Genomic DNA, 13542 nt, shown 5'->3' on the forward strand with positions numbered 1-13542 from the left:
ACCTCTCTAAAGAGGCAGTGACGTCAAGTCTTTGAAATCTATTGATAGACTCATTTCTAGAATGCATGATACTCTCGAAGATCTCCTGAATACTATAGTGCCAGCAGTCTGAGCTTGCTGACAGAAGTAGGAGCTTCCACTGAAGCAGAACTCACCAAGTTCAGACTGTTTAAAATGGAATATGAAACATTAGATACTGCACGATGGTTGGGTCCACAAGTCTTAAAATGGTGCTATCTACACTTTTATGCTAAGGAGGAAGAGTTCGTGCTCCACATTTAGCCTTGTGCAAGATTGGAGATGGATGTCCCCTCTTGACATTGTATTTGCTTTTTGCCAAGTCTAAGCATTTTACTGTGCATGTTTGTTGGCCTTTGCTTGTAGACAGCCCACTGATAGCCTCATGAGTTCTCTGTAGAACTTGTGCAACCTTACCCTCTAGGGAGTTGGGAACTGCACTGCATTTCTTTAGGTGTCTTATGCCAGTGATTCAGCACCTGCAAGTTAAAACCCATTACGTGACTTCCACGTTACACAGTGCAGCTGCAGGCATTAGATCTGGTGCATTCATCACTTTCTTGCTGCTGAGTCGATGCTCCAGGCCAGCTGGGATGTCTTGGATACTTTCAATAAACTTCATTTTAGCTCTTCCAACTGTAGCCAGCAGTTCATCCTTCTGAGGGGTTACTTGTTGCCTCCTGGTTCTCTGCTGCCACAAGAAAGAATTTAGTATCTCAGCGAGTGGCATGCAGTATCTTTGGGTAATGTGCCTGCCACGGTTGTAGTATACTTGCAACTTGAGAGATGAAGGTGTGAGGCTTGGAGTAGCAACAATTGTCTAAGAGTGTGATGGGATAAATAAATGCTGATTTGAGGCTTCAGGCAAGAGACTGCTTTCATTGTGGCTTATGGTGTAGTTAATGGGAAATGGGATTTGAGGATGCATTCCTCAGATCTCGATCACACGCAAGAGGTTACTGAACGCTTTCCTGCAAGTCTTTATGGTTTGATTCCTCTCACTGATTGAATAGTCTCTTTCATGATTGTCCAGATTACTTCTCAAGATTATAAAGACCTCCAAGGAAAATCTGTGTGGTTGCTCTCAGGCATGTTAAGCCATGGCAAGCTCCGAGCCCAAAGCACAGATTGACTTTCATCCCCCGTGCCCCCCCCACCCCACCCCAGCTTGTTTTAACAGGTGTTCACCAGTTAAGAACTAGGGTGACGTTCCAAGGCCAGCAACAGTACTGTTAGTCCTGGGTGATTGCTGAAACCATGGTATTAAACTTATAGCACTCTGTGCGAAACTCGCAGTGGATCAACTGCTACAAGTTAATCACTTGATGCACTCCCAAAAACATGGACTCCCTAATTTAGCTCCCTGATCCCACTTGCATTTTAACAGCAGCCTTCATAACTTCAGCATATTCCAAAGTGGTTATAGTTAATGGAATTACTTCTTGAAGAGTACTTAGTATGGTAATGTAGGAAACAGAGCAGTCAACTTGTGCACCTTGCAAGTAAATGAATACCAATATGATGATGATCAGGTAATTTGATTTAGTGATAGTGCTTTAGGGATAAATATTGGTTAGGATACAAGAGAACCATTTGCTATTATCAAAAAGTGTCAAGGGATTACATTCACCCAAGAGGACAAATGAAGCTTCAGTTTAACATCTCATCTGAAAGGCGCCGGATTCCAACATTGCAGCAGTCATAGGATAATGGATTGGCCATTTAGACCCTTGAGTCTGTTCCACCATTCAGTGAGATCATGGACTGTTAAGGACATTTTTAACATTATTTCAAATGTATTGAATATTGATCTACAACCTCACCCTATCACTGCAATTTTTGGATTACCAAGGATAGAGTCTGGCCATTTATCTGCTTCTGCTAACCGTATAATTGCCTTTGTTACATTAATGGCCAAATGATCCATTTTGCTTAAATGGAAGGATCCAATACCCCCTACTACTTTTCAATGGTTCTCTCAAACTATATCATGTTTAAACTTGGAAAAAATTAGGAGTGGTACTGTTGATCCTTTGCTTAAATTTGAAGATATTTGGAGTCCATTTATTCAATATTTTCTCATGATATAGATCCCTTTCCAATAACTTTCCAATTTAGAGGAACGGAGTTGACGACATAATATTGCTCTGTTTCTACTGAGAAATTTCAGTCCAGTCTTTTTTTTTGTTTTTTTTGAAATTTTTCTGTTTAATTTAGTTTGGTTTGATATATTGTTTATAATTTTTCTTATTGATTTGGGGATTTTTTTCCTTCTTTCCTTTTCTATATATAATAAATCTTTTTCTTTCCTTTCTTTTATATTATATTCATTTACTAAGAGATCATGGGATCTACAGGTTTTTTTTATATTTTATTTTTCTTTATGACTATCTATGCCATGATTGTTCTCAAGATCTCTTTGTATTATATGTACAAACGTTGATGTCATATATTAATCTGTATTAATTTGAAAACTAATAAAAAGATTGAAAAAGAAAAGAGATCATGGACTGTCACTTATTTCTTTATACATGCTTTTATCCCCTGCCCTCACTACTGCAGTGTCAGCATTGATTTTGAACTCAAGTCTCTCAAATCTGGCTCAAATCCACAACTTCCTGACCCAGAGGCATCCAGTCAAATTCTGAGTCTGTCACCAAAACTAAAAATCAATAACTTGAATTCTTGGTTTCACAGTAAGACTACCCAAGCATCTTATGCTGAAATACTACTACAGTACAAAGTTCATACTTTAACAATGATCATTTGCTAAAACTAACATTTGTGTGGGTTGTGTCTTAAATGGGAACAATTCTTCATTGTTCTGCATTTATTTGGCCTGATGTTTAATTAACTCACTATTAACTCCAAGCGTCACATGCTGGGAACTTGCTTAAGTTGGACCCCCTGAACCAAAAAAATCTGAGCCGAAGGGTGGAATTTAGTTGCAGTAGAACTATACCAACATTAATGCAGGGAGAAGATATTTTTGTTACAGTGGTTCCAAAATGAAACAAAACTCGTCACAGAATTTTTTAATACCAAGTTCAGCTGGATAACAAAAGCATGTCTTTGAAGAAATGCCTTATACTTGTGTGGTAGTGAATCAGAATGAAAATGGTGGAGTTTTTTTGCATTTAGCAACATTTCAGCTCATCATTTGTCTCAAAAGATCTACAAGGGTTTGTGCAGTTTGCTGACTCTGCAACTGAACTATATTTGTTACTACTTGACTGGTACTTCTGTACCAATTGTACCTGCTGATCAAATATAGTGGAAGTCATCATTCTGGCCAGTTTGTGCTCTATTCTGCTGAAGTGACGTGTATGGTTTTTTTAAACTTAGGTTGCATTTTATTTGCTGCTGATCTTGCAAAGCATGGCTGCTTGATTTATAAAATTAGCCAGACTCCTGCAGTTTACAATACTCAGTGGTTTGTTGACCCCTTAGTCAGATAACATAACTGATATTTGTGTCCAATAGTTTTAGGTAACCAAGTAAATTCACTGACCACCGAAGCCTTACATATTCAAGTCTTTAATTTCTGCAATTACGCAAAATTATTTTTGTCATATATTCCCAAATTGTTTTATTTTCCTAATTAAACTGTATTATACAGACATCCTGGAAATATTTTTTGGCACCAAATGCTTGATGTAAATCTTTGTTCTGCACAGAACCAATCAAGAAAATTTTTGGAAGACTGCTTCTGAATTAAAGAGGGTCTTCTTAAGTAAAGGTGGTTAGTTTATCACTTGAAACTGTTATAGACAACTACTTACAGCTCAGTAAGTGGATGAATTCTATTCTAATGTCCTTGTCATTGCAAAATACCAGATGAAAATTGAATTAAATACAGCAATAATAGAAAAGACAGGAGAGAAAATCAAAACACATTGAGGTGTACAGCATAGAAACAGGTCCACCTATGCAAACATGCTTATCTAAACTAATCCCACTTGCCTGCATTAATTCCATATCCCTCTAAGCTCTGCTCATTCAAGTACCTGTCCAGATGTCTCAAATGTTGTTACTCTTCCTGCCTCCACTAACTCCTCAGGTAGCTCATACAGAAACCAACTACTTTTTGTGTGAAAAATTTGCCCCTCAGATCCCCTCTAAACCTCCTCCCTCTCACATTTAATCTATGCCCTCTAGTTTTAGACATGCCTACCACTGGAGACAGACACTGGTTATCTACCCTATCCATGCCTATCATAATTTTATATCATGTTACCTCTCAGCCTCCTTTGCTCCAGGGAAAACAGACCTAGCTTATCCAATTGCTCATTATAACTCGAGCCCTCCAATCCAGGCAACATCCTTGTGAAGCTTGATCATATCCTTAATCATGTCCTTTCTGCAGTGTGGTCAGAACTGCACACAATATTCCCAATGCGGCCTAAGCAGCACTTTGTACAACTGTGATATGACGTCCCAACACTCTTGTACTCAATGCCTCTGCCAATAAAGGCAAGCATGCCATATGCCTTCCTCTTCACCATGTCCACCTGTGTTCTCATTTTCAGGGAACAACGTACTTATACTCCAAGATCACTCTGTTCAACAACACTCTCCAGGGCCCTGCCATGCACTGTGTAAGTCCTACCCTGGTTTAACTTCCCAAAATGCATCAATTCACACTTGTCCACCTTAAATTCCATCTGCTGTTCCCTAGCCCACTTTCCCAGTTGATCTATATCCTGAAATAACCTTCTTCACTGTCCACTATACCAACAATTTTGATGTTATCTGCAAACTTACTAATCATGCCACCTGCATTCTCACCCAAATCATTGATATATATGACAAACAACAGAGGGTCCAGCACTGATCCCTGTGGCACACCACCGGTCACAAGCCTTCACTAACACCCTCTGCCTCCTACACCAAGACAATTTTGTATCCAATTTACTAACTCACCCTGGATCCCATGTGTTTGAGCCTTCTGGACCAGCCTAGGATGCGAGACCTTGTCAAAGGCTTTGCGGAAGTCCATGTAGACAACATCTGTCACTCTACCCTTGTCGGTCACCTCTTCAATAAAAGTAATCAAATTCGTAAGACATGATTTCCCATGCACAAAGCCATGATGACCATCCCTAATCAGTCCTTGTCTTTCCAAATGCAAATAAATTCCGTCTCTCAGAATCCCTTCCAATAACTCTTCCAGCATTGATATAAGGTTCACAGGGGTGTAGTTCCTAGGCTTATCCTTGCTGCCCTTCTTAAATAAAGGCACAACACCAGTTATCCTCCGGTCTTTCAGTACCGTACCCGTGGCTAACAAAGATACAAAAATCTCTGCTAGAGCTCCAGCAAACTCCTCTCTTACTTCCCATAATATCCAAGGATACAGCTAGTCAGGATAATTATTAAGCTCTTAAAGGAGGAGTTAATATATGCACTAGTTTGTTGCTTAAGTACTGTAGAAGGCTGGACAGTTTATACCTAACTTGTTGCTTAGTCACATCACTTCTATCAAGGTTAAAAATTAGGACTTGGAGTCCATTCACGAGTTATTGCTGCCGATGTATGTCCAACATCAAATGTGTCTGCTCAGTGTATGGTTCTCAGACACTGAACAGAAGCAGGGTTGGTGATGGTGTTCTGTGGAAAGTGCAGGAGAAAGAAAAACTGAACGGTCAGGTTAAATAATTAAACATTAAACAAAGAACCTGGAGTTTTTGCCTGAGAAGTTGGTCCCAATTACTTTTAAGTGCTTCAAACAACTCTATCAAATTATTCAGCACCTATCTGACCTAGTGTAGTTTGGATGTGATCCCAACTCAAGATTCTGAACATCTGTAGCTGAAGACAGCATCTTAGAATGTAGACAGCAGGATGTCCAAGATTAATGAATTGGTATAGAAGGTAGCAACATCTTTTGCAGCTGGATATCGAGCTATCATAAGATAGACCAAACTGAATTTAGATAGTGTCGTACCATATCTCTCAAAAATGTCCTATGATGCCCTGTGTAATAATTTACCTTGTAACTACTGTCAAGCACTACAAATTCTTTGCTGGTTCGTGATGAATGCCCTTACAAAGATAATAAGACAACTGTAAAATCAAAATATTCAGGTTTGCTTTTAACATATAGAAAATGAATAGAATGTTAACAGGCAAAAGTAGAGAGTAGGGAGGTATATGAGCAAATGCCCTTGCCCCGGTAATCAAGCTTGTTATGAATAACTTTACACATGCAGAGTGTCAAGTTACCACAAAAAGAAAACTACTTATCAGACATATCTTCACAAATTCTTATATTTCTTCATTTTATTTTTCAAATTTTGGCTCATTTAAGCAGAAAATGCATCAACAATTTCCCCTTTCTCAAAGTACACAAGATCAATGTTGTTGTGTGGTATTTCTAATTAATCTAATGCTTAGTATATAAGATAAGATAAGATATCTTTATTAGTCACATGTACATCGAAACACACCGTGAAATGCATCTTTTTGTGTGGTGTTCTGGGGGCAGCCCACAAGTGTCGCCACGCTTCCGGCGCCAACATAGCATGCCCACAACTTCCTAACCCATATGTCTTTGGAATGTGGGAGGAAACCGGAGCACCCGGAGGAAACCCACGCAGATGTGGGGAGAACGTACAAACTCCTTACAGACAGTAGCCGGAATTGAACCCGGGTCGCTGGCGCTGGAAAGCGTTCCGTTAACCGCTGTACTACAAACTAGGAAATACAAAAGGCTCGTTTATGAGAATCACTTGTTACAATTCACTTGAACATGCTAAGCAAAATCTCCAATATAGTTAGGAAATACTGTAACTCAACAAACAGTGGGTAGAGTATCTATGCTGGGTTCAATAAGCGATTTTGGCACAATATTGATTGTGTCTGGGTGCAATGTAAGTATTTAAGCTAAAACTAACTTTAATATTGCCAAAAACATAATCTTCCATAAATGAATGCATTTTGGATTGTTTTAAAAAAGTATGGCCATACGCCATACGAATCTCTGTATCTAAAAATCTTAATTTCAAAGAGCTCCCTTAAAGGCCTTAAACAGGGACAATTAGTGAAAGGTCACAACTATAACAACTGTGGCCTGTGCAGTTGGGAGATGGGAGGTAGGGCGGGGGAGATGCGAAGGTTTCCAGTCCAATGCTTTTTTACTGCATGGGTAATTCCTTGACCTTTTACACTGGTTTCAGGCAATTTTGTACTGAAGCAAAATGAGAGCATCCTAGCAGAAATTCCACTCAGCATTTCTTACTGTTTTCTCTCATGATTATACATTTTCCTTTTACAGAGAAAAGAAGACAAATGTTACCACGCTGAAATTATGCAGCTATTCCTTCAAGCTGCCACTCCACCACAAGTCTGCAGAGAATGCATTGTGATGAACTTGACTTCATTTATGGGTAAATGTGGAGGGTGCAGATGGGGCTGAAAATAGCTGAATAACTCATTAATAATGGGGACAGATGTTCTCCTTATCGGAATGGTATAATCTTAACAGCATTTTACCATGGAAATAGTTCTGAGCAATCAGGGTGGTTTGGGAGGATTTAGAAGGGGGGAAAGGAGGAGGGGATGGCGGGAGTGGGAGAGAGTGGGATTGGAGAGTCGTTCCATTTGGATGCCAAATATCAGGTGCCACCTTTTTTCCTCCTGGCCAACTAGGACTGCTGAAATCCAACTAAAATACATCGACATCCACCGTTATAAAAATGCCACAGGGTGCCTGCACATTAGGTCAGGGTTATATTCTGTACATCACACATTTCAAACCTAGACTCTCTTCCACCTCTTTTGTAGGTGTTAATATTAAGACCACTGTCTTTGGGATGAAATGTTAAGTGGTGACCATGGCTGCACAATCGATTGGATGGAAAAGACCCCAAGACACTATTCAGGGAAGTTTGGTCAAAGCACCCTTTGAACAAAACCACTGAATCAGCTTATCTGATCATTACCTTCATGTTGATTGCAGGTCATACTATATGTAAACTATCAAATTTGCAGGAAACCGGACTGCTCATGTGCTTTTCTTTTTAGATCAACAAATGGGATGTAGCAATCGCCAGTAAAACCAACATTTATTGGAATTTCACTTATGACCATGAGAAAGTGGCCATAACCAATTCTGAGAATGGGTACATTCCACATGATGAAGACAATCACGTGGTGTTGTTAGGTAGAGAGCCTGGGGCAGTAAAGGAACAGTGATACGTTCCAAGATTATGATGCTGCTACTTGGAGATTTTGCATGTTGCGCTGCTCCTACATGCAGTGTGTCTTTTCTTTCCAGGTGGGAGAGGTGCTGGGATTGGGAGACACAGTCAAATAAGTCTCAGCAAGTCACTGCGTCACGGATAGCACACAATGCAATGAAGACATCTGGGCTGCCTCCTGAATCTCAAGATCCTTCCATCACCTGCAAGGAGTAGGAAGATTCTCACCTCATGTCTGAATTTAAGCTCCTTTGTTCATGCTTGGACCAATGATAAAATTACTTGCATGACCCTGGCAGTGCCTAAGCTGAGCGTGGATTGATAGATAAATGTTGCTTGTAGCAGTATGAGAGACAGTGTGCAAATGATCAAGACAGATGGGGCAATGATTAGATAGTTCGTCATTATCCTGTTTCTTGTGGACAAGACATACTTGGTCGGTTTTCCACTTTGGCATGCTCCCAATATGTCTTGAACAGCAGGCACAGATGAATATGAAATGCCCAAAGGAACTGAATAAGAATTTTTACCACAGCCGATGGATGTAATTCCGATCCTGAATAACCAGCTAGATTGGCCTCAAGTTAATTATTTCAGTGTTATTACATTACTTTCTTTATTTCCCTTTTCTCCTGTTTAGATTCCCACAGGTTAGCTTCTCACCAAAACACTTCTTTCAAACAGCTTTACAGATTGATCTGGCTCAGAGCCACATAACTTTGCAATGCAGTGTTCCATTAAAAAAAAACAGTAGGTGCATTTTTGGTCATTCTGATTTTGCCAGTTTTCTAATTGTTCCTGAGTGGGTTGTATTACACAGATATGACAAGCAATTCTGTGTCCTAGGTTCCTGGAGAGAAGGGGCTTCTATGAAAAGAACATGAATACACCACGGACACATTACCTACAGCCCTTAAACTATTGGATTTTGCTAGGTTATATTGATGGAAATTGGTTTCCATACTTCAATAGGTTAAGTGGCGAGAAGTAAAACTCTTCTATTTTGTCAGCATTGCTTAGAATACAAAATAGGCATCAAGGAACAGTCCAGGTGTGAACTAGATTCTCCACTGGAATGTGTAAAATAGTTTAATTGGAGCTGTTATTTGACATTTTAATCTATTTTTGTTGAAATGTCTTTTTCGTGCATTTGAGTTAAAGCAGAAGTTAAAGACATTCTTAAACTTAAAGGTGCACTTTCCACTACTCAAAGCATTTGGACATAGTAGTGTAGCGGTTAGTGTAACAGCGCCAGCGACCTGGGTTCAATTCTGGCTGCCGTCTGTAAGGAGTTTGTATGTTCTCCACGTGTCTGCGTGGGTTTCTTCCAGGTGCTCCAGTTTCCTCCCACATTCCAAAGACTTACGGGTTAGGAAGCTGTGGGCATGCTATGTTGGCGCCGGAAGTGTGGTGACACTTGTGGGCTGCCCCCAGAACATTCTACGCAAAAGATGCATTTCACTGTGTGTTTCGATGTACATGTGACTAATAAAGAAATCTTATCTTATATTCAGACGTCAAAAGCAGTACTGTATAAATTTAAGTATTTGTAATAGTTAAAAACATACCAAGTAATCATTAGGTACAAAATTAAATGTTCCTTCCAAAAGTGTACAGTGCTGCATTTCAATGCAATTCATTGTACTTGACAAGCTTTAAGGGGCTCTGGAAATCCATAAATTTAAATCTGTGTGCTTAATGTTTCACTGATAAAAGTTATCAACAGCACTCTACTATTCATGAATTATGAGGTTATCTGCAACAATCAATTGCATATTATCAATTTATTCATATCAAGTGGACCTAAATCGAATATGGTGAAACAGAGTTAGCACATTATAGTGAAATAAATTTCCCTGAAACTCTGCAGGGGTCCTTCTCAACTTCTGCTGGCTTTGTATACCGGAGAAGCTGCATAAATAGTCATTTGACATGGATTCTTTAGGTCACTTATTATGAGAGCAGGAAAGCCCCACACAATGATTTTTGTGACAGTTGACTCACTGCACCAATCTCAATATCCTTGCCTCCGTAAAATATCCTCTAAAAATACAGAAAAAAAATCAATGTTTGTTCTGGTGCCGTGTGGGAGGAGGGAAGATAAACTACTGGCTGCTGATATGTTTTACTGTCATACCACCTAGTTCATGTGGTCTGAAGGGTGAACCACTGTCCATACTTTGTACAGCAGACCATCGTAAGTTAATTACATTTTATTTGAAAATTTGCCATCATTATAAGTTCATTATTTCCAAATGGAAGAAATGGTAGGATCCTGCTCTAGATAAGAGACATTTTCAATGTTTTGCTGAATATAAGTGACTGCATTGCACTTTAAAATTTCTAGCGAAGCAGTTAGTTAATGCTATTACAGTGCCAGCGAGCTGGGTTCAATTTCAGCTGCTGTCTGTAAAGAGTTTGTATGTTCTCCCCATGTCCAGGTGGGTTTTCTCTGGGTGCTCCGGTTTCCTCCCACATTCCAAAGACGTACAGGTTAGGAAGTTGTGGGCATGTTATGTTGGCGCTGGAAGCGTGGCGACACTTGTGGGCTGCCCCCAGAACACTCTACACAAAAGATGCATTTCACCGTGTGTTTCGATGTACATGTGACTAATAAAGAAATCTTATCATTGTGCAGGTACTTGATGACTAGTGAGAAGGAGTAGTGAGGGATGGGAAGGAGGGGAGATGGTTACCTGAACCTCTGGACCCGAGAATTCAGCTGCAGATCTAGTGAGCTATCAGAAAACTACTTTCTTTAATCTGTCACACTCAACATATTTTGTATTATTCACCCATCAATATGCCAACTATTTTGAATGTTCTGGCGAAGAGCTCAACCTGATCTGGCCATTTTTCTTAGTATATTTGTACTCTGATAAATTTGTCAGTGTTTTTTTTTCACAAGAAGTGCCGTCAAATGTTGGTGATACTGGTCATACATACTGCCCAGTCCTAACTGTCCTTTCTCATATCTTATGGTAGTCATTGTGATGATGGTACACTCATGATGCTGTTAGGTAGAAAATTCCAGGATGCTTATCGTGAAGGATGCCTTGTATACCAAAGTTGAAATAGAGTAGCAATTCATTCAAAAAACTTGAGGTGATAGTTCCAGTGATAGAGATCATTGGGACAGGAAAATGTTGAAATATCCATGAGGAACTGCTATGCTGTATTCTATGGGTTCTAAGTTTTAGAGTCACAGTATGTCAGTGATGTGGGGGTGGAAATAGAATTCAGTGAGAGAATAAAACTGTTGAAGTGAAATGTTGAGCTTCTTGCATGTTAAAATGGATAGATGCATCCAGAAGCATATTCCTGAGTGTTTGTACATGCACAGAAACATTGAAAGATCATGATACAAATTACTTAGAATAAGCAAGTCTATCCTGCACTTGTAGCCCCAGGTATTGTCAAAGCTGCTTTGGTAAAACTGCTTGGGTTAAGCTTCTGGTCGATGTCAACCACAAAGGTGTTAGCAGTGGGAGGATCAATGATGGTGCAGTAAAAGGTTAGACTGTCTTCCTCAAAGGGCAATGCAAGCAGAGTTCCAAAGTCACATGACCATCATATCTCTCGATCTCAAATGCATCACCCCTTATTTTTAATCAGTGACCTCCTAGTCCTAGGTTCATCCACAAGAAGAAACATCCTTTCCACGTCCACTATGCTAAGATTCCTCAAGACTTGATATGTTTCAATTAAGATCTCTCTCATCATTCTTCTAATCACCAGATACAGGTCTAGCCTGTCCAACCTTTGATTATAAGACAACTTGCCTAATCCAGGTCCAGTAAACCTCCTCTGTATTGCTTCCAACATACTAAAGTATGAAGACCTATACTGTATACAGCAGTTGAAGTATGGTTTCAACAGCGCCTTATATTACAGAAGCATAAACTCCCTATTTTTGTATTCAATTTCCTTACCAATAAACAATAACATTCTGTTAACTTTATTAATCACTTGCTGTACCTGCACACTAGCCCCTTGTGAATCATGCACTAGGACTCCCAGATCCCTCTGTATCTCAGAGTTCTGTAATCTCTCACCACTCGGATAATACGTTTCCTTTTATTTTTCCTGCCAAAATGGACATGTTACATTTTTCCACTTTATACTCCGTTTGCCAGATCTTTGCCCACGCACTGACAGAAGACAGGGTGTTTATAATAGATTAATTAAGTACAAAGGTTATTACATAGTACTTACATTATATGACACATGTCCAGAAGCTAATTGCAAATATATTAAAATTAATCAAAGTGGACTTCATAAACCAAGAGCAATACTGCATTTGCAACCACTATGTGAAAACACCCAAGTCTTTTCAATTTACAATGTACAATCTGATTACTTATTATTTAGTTAATGGTGCATGTGTATTCCTGACAACATTATGCATCAGACAAAGAGCAAAGCACACTTAGAAAGTATACTGACAGTCTGTAAAATCTGTTGGATATACAGTTTACCATGACAACCAACAGATATCCTTATAGCTATTGGATGCCCCATTTGTACACAGAGATAGGGTTCACATGGGAAATTACACAACATTGTAGAAAACCAACAGACAAGAAAATAAGAGATTTTCCCCAACATAGGTCTGAGCTTTTTAAGGCTATTATTCAATTTAAATACTCAGATATTAACTGCTGGAACTGCTGTTTCAATTCATTAGTTGTGAACAGATCACCTCTTTGCAATGTAGCAATTACCTAGATATATGTCAGAAATATTAATAAAATGTTGGCTTCAAAAACTGAAGTTAATAAGATATTTGAGACTTAGCAAATAATGGTATCATAAGAAATGTGTTTAACTGAAAAGATTCAACCCTGATCGTTATCACACATGGGTGCATCACATTATTCCAAATTTGCATGACATGAACTGCCTTCTCTTGAAAACAAAAGGCTCTTTAGTCCCAGATTTCTATTTGTAATATAACATAAATTTGAACCCATCCTCTGAATAGCTTTTCTGCGTGTTTAAATGCAGAAGTTTACCTGGCTGGCAGAAGGTTGGGGACAATTCTCTGGCAACTGCCCTTGCGACGTCGGATTCCTGGCGAGCGGCTTGTGCGGCAGCATCGGCTGCATCAGCTTTGGCCCTTGCATGTGCGGTTCTGCAGAAAGAGCAAAGCAGATGTCAGCTACACAGCAGCAGAATTTTTAAACTTGTAATCAACTTGGGCTTGATGTGGAATCATATTGTAGGAGGGTTCTCCATGATGCTTCATCCCTCAGCAACAAAAAAAAGCAGGAATAAGAACACAGCAACGTTACAATTTGCTTCAGACAAACAGGAGCAAAAA

The 13542-nt window shown here is 39.4% G+C and overlaps 1 protein-coding gene across 1 annotated transcript in view; it reads right to left on the reverse strand.

The window, feature by feature from the left end:
• Positions 1–13542, reverse strand: part of jph1b (junctophilin 1b) — a 99335-nt gene that overhangs the window by 32546 nt on the left and 53247 nt on the right. Inside the window, exon 3 of the mRNA XM_052023066.1 lies at positions 13235–13353. Within this exon, the coding sequence (XP_051879026.1) occupies positions 13235–13353 (119 nt within the window). The remainder of the gene's footprint in view (positions 1–13234; positions 13354–13542) is intronic.

This window comes from Pristis pectinata, chromosome 9, assembly GCF_009764475.1.
Source record: "Pristis pectinata isolate sPriPec2 chromosome 9, sPriPec2.1.pri, whole genome shotgun sequence".
In the NCBI taxonomy this organism is placed as follows: Eukaryota; Metazoa; Chordata; class Chondrichthyes; order Rhinopristiformes; family Pristidae; genus Pristis; species Pristis pectinata.